At 36.6% G+C, this 21157-nt stretch overlaps 1 protein-coding gene across 1 annotated transcript in view; it reads left to right on the top strand.

Moving 5' to 3' along the window:
* LOC140151095 (transmembrane protein 198-like) overlaps nt 1–19670 on the top strand; it is a 108611-nt gene extending 88941 nt beyond the window's left edge. The window contains 4 exon segments of the mRNA XM_072173310.1: nt 7113–7475; nt 7478–7675; nt 9423–9559; nt 18054–19670. Of these exon segments, the coding sequence (XP_072029411.1) occupies nt 7113–7475; nt 7478–7675; nt 9423–9559; nt 18054–18326 (971 nt within the window). The 3' untranslated portion in view covers nt 18327–19670.
* Nucleotides 19671–21157: the final 1487 nt, after the last annotated feature.

Here is a 21157-nt window from a genome sequence, read left to right as displayed (position 1 = left end):
AGATAGCTCTTGAAATTTTTAAAGGTGAACCTCATTGAAAATAAAGTTATATATCAATGGAAAGCTTATGATGTCAGGATACTAAAAATTATTTTTTCCGATTTTTTTGATGGCCAATAAAGCTGAAAAATTAAAAAATGAATGAATTTTTGGTCTTTTTTAAGGCGCCCAAAAAGCACCCAAATCAATCGTCTATGACCTTGAGAATGCTCGTGGACGTAAGCTCAGGGTTCATGAGTCACGTGATCCTACTCGGAAACATGTAAACAAGACTTGCTTCTGTACTTTGCAAGCTGCCCGGCAAGTCTGATTTTCACAATAAAGCTTGAAATTAGAGGAATCTTCAAGTTGCTGGTTCCTTCTATATATATTAGAAATAATAGAATTATTGTCAGCATATAAATTTTCCGTAAAGTTTTGGCAAAATCAGTCATAACTCGCTGGGTATAATTGGGTAATTGAGTTTGAATTTCGCGCTGGGATCAATTCCATGCGCAAATGCTTGCTACCGCTCATGTCATGGACTGAATAAACATGATGGAAAAAGAAATTACATACTTGTTTGTGACATTCCTATTCTTGATTCATTTGAAAATATCTGATATTTAAAAATATCGTCTTGCAGTAATCAAAAAATTAATTTAAAAAACCGCCGATTTCATCAAATCCAGCCCATAAAGGTTTTCATATTTAGCGCATTGCGGTAAATACATTCTTTCCACGCAATCACGATTGAAAGAAACATACTTTTTTTATAAAATAAGTACAATTTAGGCTTGGTAGATGGAATTCTGAAATCTGAATAAAATTAAAATATTGTCACTTCCCTTACCTAAAAACTAGCATTCCCTAGCACTCACTAGGCATTCCATTGAATGGTAAAGAACCAGTAAGGAATGCCTAAATGGTGAATGCCTCCAATACTGTAACATTGAGTTAATAGGCGGTTGTTAGCACTCAACCGCCTGTTTGCTAGCCCTCAACCGCTTGTAGTGGTTCATAAGTGGTTCATAAGCCCTCCTCAGTGGCGAAATATGTAAATGAGCTAAGCACTCGAACCACTAAGGAGGCATTAGAACCACCAAGGAGGCATTCAAACCGCCTAGCATTTAAACCACCTAGGAAGCATTCGAACCGCTTGGTAAGCATTCCAACCGCCTAGGAAGCATTCCAACCGCTAGGAAGCATTCCAACCACTAAGAAGCATACCAACCGCCTCAGAAGCATTCCAACCGCCTACAGGTTAGCACTCGAACCACTTAATTAGCCCTCAACCGCTATAAGTGGTTCGTAAGCGGATCTTAAGTGGTTCATAAGCCCTCCTCAGAGGCGAAATATGTAAATGAGCTAGGCCTCGAACCACTTAGTGGCATTCCAACCGCCTACGAAGCACTCCAACCGCCAAAGAAATTTCCAATCGCCTAGGAAGCATTCCAACCGCCTATAGGCATTCCAACCACCTATAGGTATTCCAATCGCATATACATGTAGGTATTCCAACCACCTACAGGTGAGGCAATCGAAACAAACATTATATAATTATATAGCTATTTTGGCTAAGCAATTTTACGAGAGTGAGAAATAGAATGCACTGCAGAAAATCACACATGGTAAGCCCAGAATATACTCCATTTTGTATCCATTGTGACAGGCGAGAGGCATTTTAGTTCTACAGCGTCTGTCCTCTGTCTTTGTCGAGCGGAGATGTGACTCCAAGTTCTTCTGGTTGAACGATATAATTGTCCAGTTCTTATCAACAACTGTGGAGGTGCAAACTATTCCCTTCATAATAAATGAAGTCAAAAGTGACAAAAGACTATTTCCCTAATGCTTTTTCAGATCAAATGAGGCTCATGATAATACTTTTCCATATGATTTCCCATTTTTTTTCCTTCAAAAATAGCACTTAAACCCCTATCTTATAGGGGTTGCTATAGGAATTCTAGGAGAGTAAGGATTAAGAATATGCACAAATTGAACTTGAATATATCAGCAAGTATATATAGCCATGTGCATCAGCAAGAGCCACTAAATTGCATCAAATTCATAATGATCGATAAATTGAGTAACATATCCCAGTGGGCACAGGTTAGGATTTCGACGTTTTAACGTTGAAACAACATCGAAGTTTCAACCTAACCTGATTTCAACCTAACGGTTAGTTGATTTTATGTTGAAATTTCAACGTTAATTGATACAACATTGAAATTTCAACCTGATTTCAACCAACTTTCAATGCAAAAATTAAGGAGGTTGAAATCAGGTTGAAGTTCATTTGCAAATACAACCTGATTTCAAACAGTCGACATCGATATTTCAACGTGATTTCAACGTTAGGTGCGCCCACTGGGATCAGTGTGTTTTATAAATATGTACACAAAATAATTATAGCTACATAATGATATAATTTGTTGTTGTTTAATTGGTTTCATTGAGGTTTCATTGCTCTGCTTGAGCTCTTCTTGCGCCATATGAGTGATTTTTAGTGTATGTGGGTGTGGTATAAATGTACACTATTATTATTATCAATAATAATGCCCCAATATACTAACTAGCTCCTCCTTCCTAGCACCAGACCATTTCATATTTCAAGAAACTGCCTACATTACATCTAGTCATATTTAAGCTTACCTATATACACCATCCATCATTGTGGCATATTATTGCACACAAAGATAACTACATGGATCACATACATGTATGATGTTGTCCACATAATATGCATTGTCATGTAACATCTCAAATGTAAAAAGTGGACAAATACGGCCTATAATAAAGCTGGAAACATGAAAGGATAAAGATTCCATCATCTCTGCATTCACACCAGTTCAAAATGGCAGTTAGAAATATATTCCCATCATGCACCTGTTTGACCCATGGGTCAACCACTAAGGAATGCTAGTCAAGGCTATTAGCAGAATGCCTAATTGAATGGAATGCCTATTACTTAGAAATTTTTTAACCGAATGCCTATTACTTAGAAATTTTAAACCGAATGCCTAATACTTAGAAATTTTTCAGTGGAATGCCTATTACTTTACAAATTTTTAACCGAATGCCTAATACTTAGAAATTTTTTCAGTGGAATGCCTATGACTTATCCGAATGCCACTGAGTGCCTATAGCAAACCGCCTAATCCTAGAACCACTAGGAATGCCTAAGATACGAATGCCTAAGTTAATAGATTGAGCTTTAATGAGGGCTTAATGAGTAAATAGGCATTCGGTAGCATTCTTGTGAGGCATTCAGAATGCCTGTGAACCAGCTCTATAGGCATTCATTAGCTGCTGAGTGCTAGTGACCACCTAGTACCGCTATCCTTAGCACTCGAGGGCTTGGCGAATAGCTACAGAATGCCAAATAGGCATTCATGTTTGGTAAGGGTTGTGTCACGATTCTTTAATGATAGTACAATCAGTGTACGGTACTGAAAAAGTGAAACATTCATGTTTTATGGATTACCGAACACGATGCGTAAATTACTGCTGAAGAAATAGCAGGCACCCGACCAAGGTGGATATGCGCAAACACAGCGAGTCGCCCAGTTCGTCCTCTGGTATCACTTGCGGTCCGGTGTGTGTGTGTTGCAGCAGATTTGATCTCCGGGATTTGATCAAGTCTGCTTGTATGCATTTTCGCAATTAAGCTTGAAATTAGAGGAATATTCAAGTTGCAAATAATAGAATTATTTTCAACACATAAATTTTCCGTAAATTTTGGACACAATCAGTCGAAACTGGCTGGGTATAATTGGGTTATTGAGTTGAATTTCAGCGCTGTGATCAATTCCATGCGCAAATGCTTGCTGCGATCGGTGACCGGTCATGGCATATTAAATAATATAAACATCAAATTAAATACTTACTTATCAAGTAACATTCCCTGTTCTTGATTCATTTTAAAATATCTGATTTCTAAAAATATTGTCTTGCAGTAATCAAAAAAGATTTCATTATAAAAAGCCAGCTCATAAAAAGGTTTTCATATCTAGCGCCGTGATCATTCCCGATCGGATATCATTCATTGCGGAAAATATTCTTTCCATGAATTCACAATTGAAAGAAACAAATACTTTATAAATACAATTTAGGCTTTATAGACCGTTATTTGATGGAATTCTGAAATCTAAATTATAATATTGTCATTTCTGTCACAGTTCTTGATGATAGCACAATCGGTGTAGCCCTACTGAAAAAGAAAAACATCTATGTAATTGTTGTATGGATGATGGTAGTAGCGAAATACTAAAGAAATTGCAAGGAGCTGGTGTCTGCAGGCGGATATTCCCAAACAGCGCTTAGCGCTTCTAAATCTTCCGGGAGCACTGTGTATTAGCTGATTTGATCAATCGTTCCTTGATATTTGGAACATTTACTGGAATAATTTTTGCTGACGAAGTAGCAATAAGTTGGAAATATCAGAATGTGAATATCAAATCGGTCATTTTGTCTGCAAGCAGTACAGTCGCGGATACCGAACACTCGGCGACTGAGTTCATCCCGTATGCCCCGGCCCGTATGTATCTACGAGTTCGCCTATCATACATGACCGGTTGTAAAACTAAGAAAGAATTAAAAAATCCTGTACATGTACCTTATTCTATTCCTTCATTTTCTCATTGTGATAAGTTCATCTCAACTTGGTGTGACGATATGAACTGGTAGCACTAGCAGTTATTTTTGCAATCTGTTTTCATTCCGGTTCTTCGCTAATCTTCGCTCTTGCTTTACTGTAATATTCCCTGTGCATATCGTGGATGGTTTGGCCTATCCCAAATCACCCCGGCCAGCACTTTTTCCATTTTTACCCACACCCTTTATTCAGGAACTTCATTCTTGATTTGATCATGATGTTTTCTTCATGTTATTCTTATTTTATTGAAGATATTTTTCATGTAAAGTAAGTTGACAATGACTGAATTCGTACATTGGCCCGATGCATGCCACAGTAATGCATGGACATTGTGTTTACAATCAAACCCGGAAGTAACTGTGTGTCCCCGAAGCTGGCGTCATCAACGAAAAGCGCCCAATTTGAACGATTTCGTTTTTGTAATTTAGGGGGTGCCAATATCAAATCTTTGCATTGAGATTGTGTCTAGCCTGGTACGTTTGGCAAATAAAAAATATTCTTTTCTGCTTCCTGACATCATAAGCTTTCCATTGATATATAACTTTATTTTCAATGAGGTTCACCTTTAACAAAATATTTCAAAACTTCTGTTTTTCTGTTGAAGCGCATGGCTTACACTCATGTATTCAGCATCGCCACCATTCCTGTTTGCTCTTTGATCGCGTATGTACAACATCATACGAGCCACTTCGATTGGCCCAGTTTTTTTAAGGCGAGCAACTTGTGTGTAACTATGGATCAATAATGAGAAGTGTGTTTTGTGCCGCAAACCTAACACAGGAGCATTCACTCGTAAAAATTGACTGCTAGGCTTGGAAAATTTCAATTTATCTAATACGTAATCTTGCAAAGTTCATAGTCATACAATGCGATTAGATATTATTTATGTTGAACTGCAGCCTCTGCGATATACAGGATTTAGAGAAGGGAAAAAACAGCAAGTATTTTTCATTCATCTTATCACTCATCTCCAACATAAAACACAGAACGTGACTGTAAATAACAAAACTTCCAGCTTAGCCTGTGAGCTGAAATGGGCAGTGAATTATGTGAAAGTAAAATGTTTGTGAAATAAAAACACCATACAGTTCATCCAACCTTTAGGAATACACTCCAAGGGATAACCTAGCTCATGATTTCATCCAAAATTGAAGAGCACACTTGCCCTATTTTTAAATAAGCTTTAAGAAAGTAAGTGATTAAATATGGAAGGTGTAAAATCAGATATGACACCTTGAGATGAAGAAGACGTGCATTATGCACCTCAATCGGTCCTCTGGATTGTGTTTATAATTTTAGGTATACATTTGCCTAGGTGTACAGCTGTTCCATATGATGGGATGCCATGGCTAGAGCAGCATTTCTAGTTAGAGGTATATAGTTGATAATAGATCAAAGTGTGGTGTACTGTACATGTAGGTTTGCACAGATAAAATGTATTTGGGTTAAATATGTGACCTGCAATTGAACTGGAGGTAATTTTATTTTCAGTTCCTCATACTCCCATTTTATTTTGATGGAAAGCATTGTTCCTTGTAATTTGGTAATCAATTCATCCTTTTGTTTTGACATTTTACCCTAATTTTTCATGCCAATTGAACCATTTTGAAAGCAAATAAAATTTGCAAGAACTCCTTTGTTTAGGTTTGTTCTTTTGCAGCATTTTACACATAATCTGACCTGGTTCTTATGCATATTAGATGCAGGTGAGGAAATTAAGAAAACAAAGACAGGCACTCTCTAAAAATTGTTGACGGGGATGTGCAGCCACATTGACCCCCATTTTTCAACTCCCTTTCACCCAATGCCCCCCTTTTTTGTTTTACTGAACTCCCTCTCACCCTAACCCCCTTTTTTGTTTACCTGTCACCAGGAGACCCCTTTTTTCAAAAATTTTGGGAACATTTCTGATAATCTCTCACTGAATGACCCTGTTTTTTTCATTATTTTTCTTCAAATTTTTATGAATTTTTCAAATTTTTATGACTTTATGAAAATTTTGTATCAGCTTTTATATTTTGACTCCTGTCTGCACATCCCTGTCACTACCAAAATCGAGTGCCCCCCCACCTTCGGGCATACCACCCACCCCACCTGTACACAGGCACAAATAAATTTTTGTAGGAATTGATTGCCTTCATTGGTTATGGTTACTATGTATATAGGTTGACAATACCAGTCACATTCTGATTGGGGTTATGTGTAGTGCCTAAATAAATGCAAGTGTTTGGAATAGACAACCCTCCGGCCAATTTTGGTTGGCCCTTGAACAGCTCTGAAATGTACAGTATAAAACATAGCAAAGCAAGATGTATTTGGCCTCAAACACAAATCTTTGAAATTAATGTGGCCCTCCATGCCCAGTTGAGAACCTCTGGGGTAATGGGTGCAATTTTTCATGACAATTTGTATACGTACTTTGCCATCGTGTACAATTCACTGACTAATATTTATGTTTTTCTTTTGTTTTCCCGCACAGGTTATCGTTGTTTCAAGGCTGTTATGTTTCTCACCGGTTTTATACTGGCCTCCGTTGTTATATTTCTTATATGTGAGGAAGAAAGCGACCTCAAGACTGGTGCCAACGCCGGAATAGCACTTGGTATAGGCCTACTGTGTGGCCTTATCACAATGCTGGTGCATTTCTTTGGACTCTTTATGACAGGGTTTTGTATGGGACTCTTCGTAACCATAGCAACATTAGTAATTCTAAATCAATTTTACGCAGTGACTATCATATGGATACCCATTGGTATCGCATTTGGATGCGGCGCCATCAGCGGTTTATTAACTTTAAAATGGCAGAAACAGCTTGTCATCGTAGCCACTTCGATTATCGGAGGGCCACAATCATAACCAGTGTGGACTACTTTGTAGAACTATTCCGTGTGGTGAGATATATATACAACCTATTCCGTCTGGAGGAATCAGATACTTTGTGTTGGTATAGTTGGTTGATTTTATGCGTGTGGCCATTGATTTCAATAATAGGAATGATACTGCAGTTTAAAGTCACATCCAAAGGATATAATCATAAAGAAGGTGAGTGAATGACAACCTAAGACACTAGGATCTGCAACATACTCATCTATCATGGCACAGTTCTTTAACCCCAATACATTTGTACAGTCATTGAATTACCTTTATAAATTTGGGTACTAAAACTCATACCCTGCAACTTGAGGTCAAATTTTGTACTATGATGGTCCAATTGAGGTTATTGAACAATGCGACTGGGATGAGGCCATTGTGGTCCATAGTGAGAATGGCACAGGAAACTATGCTGACTCATGAAGCAACCTGCTCTTAGCAAAATCTTACCTTTCAAACGTGTCAAGATGCTTTTGTTGTATTTTATCAAAGATCTAGGAATAAGGTAACATATTTGGCTGTTCCATTCAAAATCCGCACTACCCCTGTTGAAGATTTTGGAAAATCTTCCACAGAGGGAGTATGAATTTCAAAATATTAGCATATTAGCACCTCCATTTGAAACTCACTCTCCCTCAGGGGAAGATTAAGGTTGAATCTTTCTCAGAGGGTGTATGAAATTCAAATGGAGCTGCCTTTGTGCTCATTCCATTTGAAATTCATATTCCCTCTGTGGAAGATATTTCCAAGATCTTCCACAGGGGTAGTGTGGATTTTAAATGGAATAGCCCAACAACTTTCCCCTAAAATGGAAAGGAATATTATTGGTTTGACTACCAAATTTAACTAAGAGAACCTTGGAATTCCACTGTTTGCGTGTTGCTTGGTGTCTCGCTCATGGGGGGGTACTGTACCTTTAAATTATTTTGTAAATTACCCAGCAAATCTTTATTTTTATAGTGTGTGCATATATACCCAATTTGCTTGTATTTGTGTGGAGCTGATTAAGCCTGGCACTTTATGAGCACTATAGTCATACACATGTGACATGCTTAAACATGCCAATTATCCTCCAGTTTCGAGCATTTGCTGAAAAATGCTAGCCGTACACTATTTGATCCCCATGGGTGACAATACAATATGTAAGATTTCCTGTAATTGTAAGTATGGGCTATATGGAGGCAGAGTTCTTGCAGTGGAATTCTGTGGTTTGAACAAAAGTATGATCTGGTGATGTTCTTTCTTCTTGAACTCAACCAAAAAAAAATTGAAAAGGTAGCATGGATGGTGACTAATTTCACCTTTCCGCCAAAAACTGTATGCAATTGTCAAAAGTAGAAATTAAAACTGTTGGTGCGTCATGTTGGTAATGTGCCAAGGCACAGAAATTTTATCTTGTATATTCATGACTTTACTGTGTTTTTCAATCAAGGATAGCTCTATGAATTTCATACAATATTCATATTCATTTAACCTACATTACAAGATACATGTGCTGGTATTTAAAGTTTTTTCCAAATTAAATTTTCACAGAAATCCTATTAATTTTGATAGTATTGGCACTGCTTTCAGGATTCACCACCCTTTTTATAGTCCATTAGCTAAAGGGCAGGATTTCATTTCATTTTAGTTAACCCACAATTTTGGGTCGTTTATACATCATAGTGCGATTTTACTCTCCGGTGACATGAAACTTCTATATATAGTCACTTAACAACATGGGAGTCATAAATCATCTGAGCAGCAGCAGAGAGAACACATTAAGTAAACAGTTTATTCATAAAGTGTGGGTAATATGACATCATAAAGATCTATACATCTACAGGATTATACAGGATCATCTCCTTTACTTTTTTTTGATAAACCATGCGAATAGCTGTAACAAATGAACATTTCATGTCTATCTGTACCATTTCAGTTATAAAAAGACCACCCAAGACCAAGAAGAGAGTAGAATTGCAGAAGATTCGTCAACGAGAGACGCGAGCAGAGCGACTAGCCAAATATCAGGACCTCTACAAAGTGCGCAGATGTAACGGTGATGTGGTATCTGCAGTAAGTATTCAAAGAGAAAGTTTGGGTGAAGGCATGTTGGGTGTCACTGAAAACAAAGCTGTGTGTTTGTAAACAACTTGTGAATGATATGGTAAATAAGGGCATGCACGTGTGCACTGGGATTGTGCTTCATATCATTGATATCATCGCAATACCAATGCATTGCTTGGCCAAACAAACTTTGAACAAGTGCAGTGCTACATTCCATGATAGAAAAGCCTATTTCACGTAAATCTGTTGGGCTTCCTCAAACCATAGATACTGCTCAAACCAAAATCTTCTTACAATGAATTTTTTGTTTTGATTGGATACATGGTAGGTAACATGAAGTGAATGACCCCTTCTCAAGAATAACAAATTCAAAGTGAAAACAAGAATTCAATCTCAGCAAGAAATCATTTATCTCAGGTACATATGTCTACTCTGTTGTTTTTTAAATCAATTTTATCATGCAATATTATAAGACATTGGCGAATATTTCTCAGAAAATATATCGCATCTGCAAATTTGAATTTCAATCAAGCGTAAGCCTTCAAATCCCAATTGTCGGTCTTTGTGAAATATTATGAAGCTGGATGTTGAGCTATTCCAGTTGAAATCCTTACACCCCATATGGTAGATATGACCTTAATCTCCCACACAGGGGGTGTGAATTTCAAATAGGTTATTTAAATGGGTGTCTCCATTTGAAATCTACACCTGTGTGGGAGATTAAGGAAGTGTCTTCAACAGGGGTGTATGGATTTCAACTGGAATAGTTCAATGCATCTAATTACCATACATTTCAGAAATTATGTACTGCATTGAGTACAAAATTCATACATACAATGATTATGAAATGTTTGATTTCAACAAATGACAAACTGAATGGCAGATTTCATCAATCAAATAATGACAACGATAATGCGATTGTCACAGGATACAACACAAAGCGATGCGAGATATATTTGATGAGATATGTTTGGAAATCAACACAAGTGTCTGCTTATTTCCTGCGATAGTTGATTGATCAAATTTAACGTTTTGTATTCAAAATATTGTCGCTGTCTGTATGATTTGGAAACATTAGGCATGTTCAGACGATCGTAGAATTCTCGAGGTTCAGCATACTTGAGAATTGCAATTCCTAAGTTAATCCCCAACTGCATGTCCCAGACTTGTAGTATTGGGACCCGCCATGAGTACTGATACGGGTCCCGAGCCATGAGTATGGGTCCGGGTCCCAGGTCATGGGTACGAGTACTGGTCCCTAGCCATGAGTACGGGTACTGGTCCGAACCCAAAATAGGGAGCCATGGGTACAGGTACATAAATTGGGACTTGAGTATGGGTACGAGTACGGGTACTACAAGTCTGGCAGATGACTCCATTGAAGTCCAGAATCCTCAAGTTTTGTGACGCTTGGTGACGTCAGTCTTGTTCACAAGGCAGACTGACATGGAGGACCATTAGAGGATCACTTGGGGATAAATTTGGGGACAAACTTAAGGATTGAAATCCTAAAGATTATTCACACGGCGAATTCCCCAAGTTTTCTACTCGAGAGCCACATTGCTTAAGCAAAAATCCCTGCATGTGGATGTACGTTATCAGGTAACTTGAGGTGATATTAGGTTATCCTATTTTATAGCCTACGGTTTTAATTTCCTGAATGTCAGTTTGACAGTACCAATTTGAAAATCCTGTTTCCTCTTAATGACTTAACATGGACAGAGGGGGAGAAAATCATCCGTAAAACTAATAACTATGTATTGTGCATGTTTGTTAGGTGATGAGTTACTTTTGTTATATTTGTCACAACTCACACTTAAAAGGGCATTTCGTGATCCACAACATCATCCCCCTACTTTTCTCAAAAATGTTGAGATTTGTATACCACTGGAAACCTCTGGCTCCATAATGTTTATGTACAAAAAATTTCTTGTAGATTAATTCGTTTTGCAAAAATATTGTGAAATTTGAATTACAGCAAAGCCTCATTCTCATCTTGTTAAGAAAAGCATTGGGTAGTAGAACCGGTACTTACAAAAAAAAAAGTGAAATTTTTAGAGGGAAAATGTCCAAAAATTTACAAAAGGACCACTTTTTTGCGTTAAACTGTTTAAAATAGCCCCATCCATTTTAAGGTTTGTGAATTGCACTTTTTTCATGTCAGTAATTTTTAGGTGGAAAACATTTTGGGAATTTGGCACCCCTAAAAATCCTATGTACATGTACGGGCTTGTGGCAGAGTAGAACAGGCATTTGCCATCACTGATTTCCTAAAGCAGGAAATAAATAATATCTATCTAGCAGTAGGAAGAGTATGTATTTATGAGATGTATGAGCACACCTCAGATCCGCCTCAGATAGGTACTCATCTGCAAGGTGTTATCAGTGTTGCTGATGCCGTGGATTAGACACCCAATACAGAATTTGTATAGCACTTTGTAACAGGTTCAACATATTTGGATGCCTTTTGATTGGCAGATGATGCACATTTTTGATTAGAATTAGTTCTGACAGTTCTTGCTAATGGCAAATTCTGAATTTAGGTGAAAAGTAGCAAGTTTAGCTACAAATTACAAATGCAGGATTGAAATCGGCTGTTCCAATTGAAATCATTGCAAACCCTATGGCAGACTTTACCTTAATCTTCCACACAGGAAGTGTTTATTTCAAATGGGATTTACCTGTATGGGTACCTCCATTTTAAAATCTGCACCCCATGTGTGAGAGATTAAGGTCATGTCTTCCATAGGGGGTGTATGGATTTTAACTGGAATATCCAAAATCAAGTAGCAGGTGAAAATTGTATCAAATAAAGCTGACAATGATCTTGTTACATTAAATAATACTGGAAAACATGCTGAATCCTTGCCATTTATACAGTGACACATTCAATCAGCTATTGTCAGCTGCTGTAATGACACACACACACATAATGCATGTGACATATTCTGAGGATAAAATCATGCTAACTTTAAATGCTCACATCCTGTTATTTGCATTGAAATATACTAAGTTTACATAATATTCTGTAATTCATACAGCTTACTATTCCCTTCTACATAAAACAGCCTAAATAGGCAGGCGTTATAACATCATGGATTTATCTTTATTTTTTATTTGGAGAATCTTCTTGTGATATCTCACAAGAATTGTCAAGAATTCATGCCCTATGCGTCGTCTGCTCTCTGTTACGCACAAAATACAGAACACATAGGTCAATAACATCGCTTTTAAAGTGGATCTTATACATACAGCTTACTATTCTCTTCTACATAAAAAAAATCAGCCCTAAATAGGCACGCCTTAATTTCATCCCGGATTAATTTCTTTATTTTTTATTCAGAGACTTTCTTGTGACATCTCACAAGAAGTATCAAGAATTCATGCCCTATGCATCGTCTGCTCTCTGTTTATATGCACAAAATACAGAACACATAGGTCAACTACATCGCTTTAAAGTGGATCTTTAGTAGAAAAAGCCTAACAATTCCTGCTTATTTGGTACTGATCAAGGTGTAATTATTCCAGTATTACCCAGTTTGTCCCCATGCAAGCTTGGCTCTGTTGTTTTCTAATATTAATCATTGCAATGGGGTTGATTGAATCCATCTCAATATTAGGTTTCTTGATTGGAGTTTCCTGAACATTATTACACGACACATCTTCCATTCCTCTTGCCGTTCCCCAACGCATGTCATTTTTTGTGGCACCATTTTTTTCACAAATGTGAAAAGCTTTTAATTTAGTTACAAGAATTATTTTTGCTACTTCAAACTTTGTGTCATGAAGTGTTATTAATGAACAAGAAATGTTGCAGTTATTTAAAGATCCAATTCAACTTCTTGTCAAATTCGCAAATAAACAGCCCATAAATTCAGTCGCTTTTTAGTATGTGTGATGCAATCACTCACAATAAGTCAGGTGTTGTGGGTAAAGATTTTGAGATATGACAAAAACAAGCTAGGAGATTTCTTAATTATTTGCTATTGTTTAAAATTTACTAAATCTCTTCATACTCCAGCAACTGCCAAATATAATGTTGATACAGATTACAGAAAATTAGTATTTACAATGTTTTTAATTGATGATACAGAAAATTCAAAATCAAAATTTGTCAACTTGGGACTCATTTTGCTTGATGACAGTATAGGATGATACACATCTTGTTCTTATTCTACAATGTCGACATGTCATTTTAAATATTAATTTGCAAATTGCTAATTGAATTCATGTTGATCTTATAATGTTTCTATATAAAAACCAATTTGGTAACTAAACCATCCCAGGGCACTAGTCAAAATTGTCGTTAAGCTGTGTATATACAGCTAACAGGCTGTTCCAATATACATGTCATTCGCATTATTTGAAATATTATTAAAATTCTGATTATTAAAAAAGTCGGCTTTTTCCAACAATTTAATAACCAAATTTGACATTGCAATTTGGAGGAAGTGTAAAATGATGTGTATTTTACCTGCGGGTATGCAGTTGTCTCTATCAACAGCATAATGCGCATCGTGTTTTTATCAATTTGAATGTGGAAATAATTTTCTTACGTTAATTGAATTTTATGAAGGAACAATACAATTTGGAATGATTTTGATAATCATTTGTAAATTGATTTTTTAAGGGATATATCAATCAACTTGACGGTAAATTTGATTGTATTTCTAATTAAGCTGATAGTTACTGATCAGACAATTGTGAGTCAAATATATTAAAATCAAATAGGTTTATATGCAGACAATATGTAACAGACATCATAAAATATTCAATTAGATTTGATGCTGGAGGTTTTCAAAAATATTAATATGCATTTTAATGTGAGTTTGAATAAAATCATTCGGGGCCAATACGGTTGGGGATAAATGGGATCTACTGAAATACTGAAGTGGAAATTTTCATTATTTTTCTCATTTCAAGTGATTATCGCTTGCATAAGTTCTTTTATTTTATGTATGTAGGAAAATGCAAAATTATGAATTTAAGAACAATCGAAACAGTTCAAAATTGACAGTAGCAGAAAAATGCCTCAATTTTTTGTAAAGTCATGAAGGGATCTAAAATGAGCGTTTATTGCTTTTCGACAGTATTTTTTTGTGGGACATGAGAGCACTTCAGACCTATCGAATTGCATTCTGAATACGAAGCATGTCTTTCTGATATCAAATAATTTTCATTTTTTGAAAATCATAATATAATACAAATTTTATGACAAATTATAAAAATTTGATATTTTTCAATTTTTGATATATAACAGTCCTCGAAGTAAATTATATAAATCTAATGATATATTCTTAAAGTGTATGTAGCAGGGAGGAAAAGCCGACGGTCAATTGAAAATTTTACCTTTCATATTGAAGATATGGATTTTTCCCAAAAAGACCTAATTTTTTTGGTGTTTTGGGAAAAAAATCCATATCTTCTATCTTAAAGGTCAAAATTTTCAATTGATCGTCGGCTTTTCATCCCACCTACATACACTTTAAGTATAAATCATCAGATTTATAAAGTTTACTTCAAGTACTGTTAAATATCAAAAATATCAATTTTAATGATTTGCCATAAAATGTGTATTAAATTGCGTAATTTCAAAAATCAAAATTATTTGATATCAGAATGACATTCTTCAGTATTCAGAATGCAATTCGATATGTCTGATGTGCTCTAATGTCCCAAAATAAATACTGTCCAAACGCTCATACCCCAGCCCTTAAAGCTTGTATATTTAATATGATTTGAATTTGCCCCGCAATTTGCTGTCCCCAAAGAAGCTGTTATTTGTGAAATATGATGTGTAAGCTATATGCAACAGTGGCATAACCAAGAGGAGTGAAGGCTTGTCCTGTGAAACATCATCCCGTGGGATGATTGCTGCCAAAATTTTAAAGATTTTTAGGCTTTTTTTACCTTTTTGGACAATTTTGCCTCAAATGTAACCTTGTACCCCCCCAACCCCTTCTGAAAAAAAAAAAAAAAAATCCTGGCTACACTACCAGGAATTGATGTTTGCACTGCTAGGTAACGCAGTAATATTGATTTCCACCATATCCTTGTATAGGTGTAGCCTCTATGTAATAGAATACATCACAAACCAGAGGTAGTGATGTACTTTGGCTCATTCCTCCTATTCACAGCAATAATGTGAAATTACAGAAAACTAGTGAGTTCCTTTCATCATGTCAGTAATTTCTACATTTGAATGTTTGTCACAAAAAGTGCTTGTTCTTAATATTTATATTGATATCAGTGTTCACAATTTTAGTATATTGAATGAACCAAATATGATTAGTTCAAGGGATCTAGAATTATCATTCCCAATGATAAATTGTCAATTTTATCCAAAATTACGCACATTTTGAGGCAATAATGCTTCATTTGGCATACCACTCGACAGAGAGTGATTGCAACATCAAACCCTGTATTCAAGCATACAGAATACTGGCACAAAGTCAGCCAAAGTGCATTAATTTGAGTTCACCTCCCATGTTCACATAGTTTATATGACAGACCGAAACAACTGTGAAATCAATTTACCACTCGATTTGGTTTACCAAGACCCATAACAACAAGACCCATATCAACATGAACATGTCATGCTAAGAACACAAGTTGCCAGAATATTTGCGAGTAAAGATGGGGCATACTACATCGAACCAAGCTGGCAGCAGATGGTGCTAAAATAATAAAAATATGCAAAAATTTATCAGTCTACATAACACTAATCAAAAAGAACAAATGGTTTGCACTTTGCTGAAAAAGAAAATAAGTTGGGGTAAAATGAAAACTCATGGTTGAATTGAACTTGGTAGTTCACAAAGTGCAAATGAATTGTGATATTTAGACCATCAAAACAACAAAATGGGACAAAACACAAAGAAATTGTACAAACAAACAAACAAAAACTGCCGTGGCAAGCTGTGCTGGTATTGTGTGAAGTTCAACCAGCACCTTTTAATAGTATTAACCCTAATGTCCCAGGTGCTTTTGGGGGGAAGGGGAAGCAAAGAAAGAAGAAAGTAAGAAAGAAGGTGTGAAGAGGAAAGTTGTTTTCTCCAGTGCGGTCTTGAACCATGGACCCATTGGAATGGCAGGCCATGGGTGTCTACTTTGGCTAGCTAAGGTTTTTGTGCATATGTGTTCGAATGATGCTGCAATCGCATCATATGAGATACTTGCACATATACTTACCCTTCCAGTTGGTTTGTGCATTGAGGTTTTTCATGTTTGGCAGTGTTAGGATTGAGGTTGTCGTAAAGGAGTTATAGGACAAGTGTAAGGATTAGTGTGTGGGTTAGGGTGGTTGTAAAAGACCAAGGTTTTGGTTATGGTTGCGGCTGGGGTCAAATCCACCGAACTTGAATGCAGTTGTGACACTCGCAACACATTCTGGCATTAGTAGCCCAATGGTGCTTGTTTGTTGGCATCTAGCAACCATGGCGGATTCAGTCAGGTGCTATGGTTTGTTTTGCACAAACCTGTAAAAGTACATAGTGGGTGATAAATCTTGCAACCATTCAACTTATTTGTGTCAACTACTTCAATGTGAATGATGTGTATAGGCTGGTGACAAATTCGCACCATTTTCTATCCAGGCATCAGATAATACAGAAAAGGATGACTTTACACATTTTACATATTTTTACTCCCCTCACTCCAAATGGTTTATATCTGCTTTTAGCCTTTTAGATAAACTTTTCAGCATTTGAGCACATCTCTGCATTGTGACTGTTTTGCCCTGTGTTTTGCATCAATGTATTAATCAGTCATTAAATATCATTGCTGTTCAAGCTAAACCTCATGTGATTTTTAGCTTTGTCATGAAATTCTACCTCATTGTCATTCTAAGGGACTGCAATAATTATATGTCCTGGTGGAAAATGTCAAAATAGCCTGCCAAAAGTGCTACCCCAGGTGGTGGTCGCTGTGCATTCTCTAAATTCAGTAAATTTTCATTGTCAACCGTGTAATTGAATGGGAATATTTTGACATTTTAAAACGCTTGAAATATCACAAACAAATAGGCCTGTGTTAATAAATAATATAAATACAAGCTAAAACCATCATTATCGAACCCCACAAAACTAACCGAGTGTATGGAAAATGCCATACGGTCGAGCGGTTTTGCCAGCTCTCTCTGACCATCATGCCACCCGCCGCCTGCCCCCTGTCTCTCAGACTGCCCAAAATCTTCATTCCCCCTTGCACATGCCAACATTTTTGGAACCCAATTTGCAAACCATTTAAATAATGAGAGTGTAGAGAGCAGGAAATTGTGCATATTAGAATGTTTCCTTTTTCCTACGCCTTCGTACATATCAAGTGATGATAGATTTTAATCAATTAATTACTTAATTTTAGCATTCCAAACATAAAATAAATGTAGCTTTGGGATCACATTATTATGTTGTAAAGTAATTGTGATCCAAAAGGACAACATTTATATCATTCCCTTTTAATTTCTTTAAATCACTCACTATTTTGTTATTTTTGTTTTTTGCAGAGCTATCTCCAGAGTATTCAGGACCACTTATCGCCAGAATTGCAGCGTATCGCCTCCATCACACACATCCCGCCAGAGCCAGATATACCAGCCGTACCAGCTCATCAGAACGAACAAACAACCACGTTATTAGATGATTATTATGAGGACGAGCTGCAATCCCCGCAAACTCAACTCCCTACCATGACCACTACCAGCACGTTAACATCATTGGACCAACAACAGTACACAAAGATACCAGACACTTCAGATCAGATTATTACGGATGTGTAGTCAAAATCAATGAGTGAGAAGTCTTGGTTTGCTTTGGGTTGAGTCCTTAACTTGGTTGCACAATTCTACTATTCCAGTTGAAATCCATACACCCCCTGTGGAAAACATGATCTTGTTCCTTTACACAGGGAGTGTGAATTTCAAATGGATTACCTGAATGGGTGAGTCCATTTGAAATCTGCACCCCCTGTGCGGGAGATTAAGGTCATGTCTTCCATAGGGGGAGTGCGGATTTCAACTGGAATAACGCATTGCTTGAAAATACAGGAAAGTAGGAGCATGTTTTGCAATTCCTGTTTAAATTGCAGAACTTTGTTTAACAACATAATGCACTGCAAATTCAAATCTTGAACACGAAATGCAGATTGTAATATTCCATATTTGTTTTGCTAAATTTCAAACGACTATAAAACAGTTGAATTCACATTTGCAAACAAACAAAATTACACTCATTAAACATTTTGAGTTTTATTTGGTAGTATTAAAAACAAGTCTCATACGACTTTGTAATACTCTGTACCAAACTTGCATCTAAAGTAGCATTTTGTTCTGCACTGGGATCAGGACATGGAATGCCCACTTCCTGTATTCTTCCTAGCATATATATGCAGTCAGTGTAATATTTGATATGCAAGCCATTTCATATTTCACATTTTATCATGTTGATTTCATGTTAAGGTAGTAACCCTCTGAAAACCAGGACCTCTTCAAGTGTTATACATCATAAGTGGTTTGTGTGAGTCCAAAGAAGACTCTGAAGGATGTATCAATTGTTGAAAGTTAGTTGTGGTACACACATGCATGTATTGAAACTACAACAGTCTTGATATCTTAGTGCGAGGATTATCAAAACACTGCACCCAATCACATGGACTAACTAGGGAACCGTTTCTACAAGCCTCTTTACGTAAATACAATAACCCTTGTGAGGGGATGCCAAAACAATGTGGATGGCACAGAAACAACTTCTTGTAACATTTCCTAGACAGTTGTTTATCCACACTAATTAGACTATTATGTAGGTCGCTAAGATCTCCAAACATGCATTGTTGTGAATGATATAGCAACTAGCTGAAGGTGTTTGCAGTGAGATTCCAGGGTAAATATGAGAATGCGGCTCTCAAAACAACAGCCATGGATGTACAGGTGGAGGTTTCACTGCTGGTTTATACAAGAGTCGTCTGCTACAGCGTCGGCTGCTTAACACGGTCGTCTGCTTAAACAGAGGGTCGTCTGCTTAAATTCTATGTAAAAATTTGTTGGTGCTTTTTGAGTAACACTGCTTGGTAGGTTTTGGGATCAAAAAGAACAGGTTTCTATGTGACCAGGGGCATGTTTCACAAACATTTGTGATCAATCTTAAGTTTGATATAATTTGGGTTAACACTTAGTCAAACTTACCAGTGATCAGAAGACTTTATGAAACACATTCTCCAAAATTATAACCAAATAAAGGCCATTCCAGTTAATCAACTGACGACCAACTGCAACAGTATCTTTCAGAAGACAACTACTGTAATCCTATGTGAACCATGTGATCTCCAGCTCTGGATTTGCTTGAGAAATTATGGAATTGTAATTCTTAAATTCTTATCATCATTACGTTGTCACAGAAGCATATTGTATCATGTTAAACATCCTACAAGTCAAACTCGGTTACAAATGTATCATATGGCGTAATAAGTTTCGGAACTATTTGTTTTTTTTTTAAGATTACCAAGTTTCTCTTAATGGGCAATTCCAGTTGAAATCCATACACCCCCTATGGAAGACATGACCTTAATCTCCCATACAGAGAGTGTAGATGTCAAATGGAGTCACCCATTCAGGTAGTTCCATTTGAAATTTCACACTTCCTGTGTAAAAGATCACAGGTAATGCCTTCCATAGAGGGTGTATGGGTGTCAAATGTATACCCCAATTCCATCATTTCTGTCGTGGGGCTGGAGATCACTCTGTTTCATATGTTATAAAGATCATAATGTATATCTGTATCATATTTGTATATGCATAAAGCCTCTTTACTGTGTGTAATGAGGATAAAAACAAAGCCATGTTGTGCTGTGGTTGGTGCTTCATGTTATCCTTTACACACTACAAAAGGACTAGATTAATAGACAGTGTGCTATTCCAGTTGAAATCCATACCCCCTGTGGAATCCATGACCTTAATCTTCCACACAGGGAGTATGAATTTTAAATGGGGTTTCCTGAATGGGTGACTCCATTTGAAATCTGCACCCCTGTATGGGAGATATAAGGTTGTGTTGTCCTTACAGTATTCGCTATACGATATACGCTCATTCGATCAGGCTGAGTTCACATAGTATACTCCTATGTGAACTCAGCCTGATCGAATGAGCGTATATCGTATACCGTATAGAGTATACTCCTATTTGAACTCAGCCTATGAGGTGTATGGATTTCAACTGGAATATCACCTGATCATACATGGAACAATCAATTTGTTAATGACAATCAATGAACATTGTCATTGTGACCAAGACATGCAATAGAGAAACAGGTCTGACAGCATCGGACCTATAGTGTGTACAATGGTAGCCTGTAGGCCAGTTACTCATATCAAAAAATTCCTATTTATAAACCAGTTGTTGATAGCTGCAAAGTAAATGCAAGAGTGTATGTGTAGAGCTGCTGCATGATTATACAGCCAGAGGTAATATATATGAAATATGCATTGTTTTCAACAAAAATAAATTGCATGTTTTGTATAAAAAAATTAAAAAGATTATTAGACAACAAGTAAGTTCCAATGGGTCAAATATCAGACAAGTATGGAATTGTTAAACATTCTTTAGGACTAACAATTGT

This window comes from Amphiura filiformis, chromosome 4 (genome assembly GCF_039555335.1).
Source record: "Amphiura filiformis chromosome 4, Afil_fr2py, whole genome shotgun sequence".
Lineage (NCBI taxonomy): Eukaryota > Metazoa > Echinodermata > Ophiuroidea > Amphilepidida > Amphiuridae > Amphiura > Amphiura filiformis.
The sequence above is the reverse complement of the archived record's forward strand: the minus strand, read 5'-3'. Positions and strand labels throughout refer to the sequence as shown.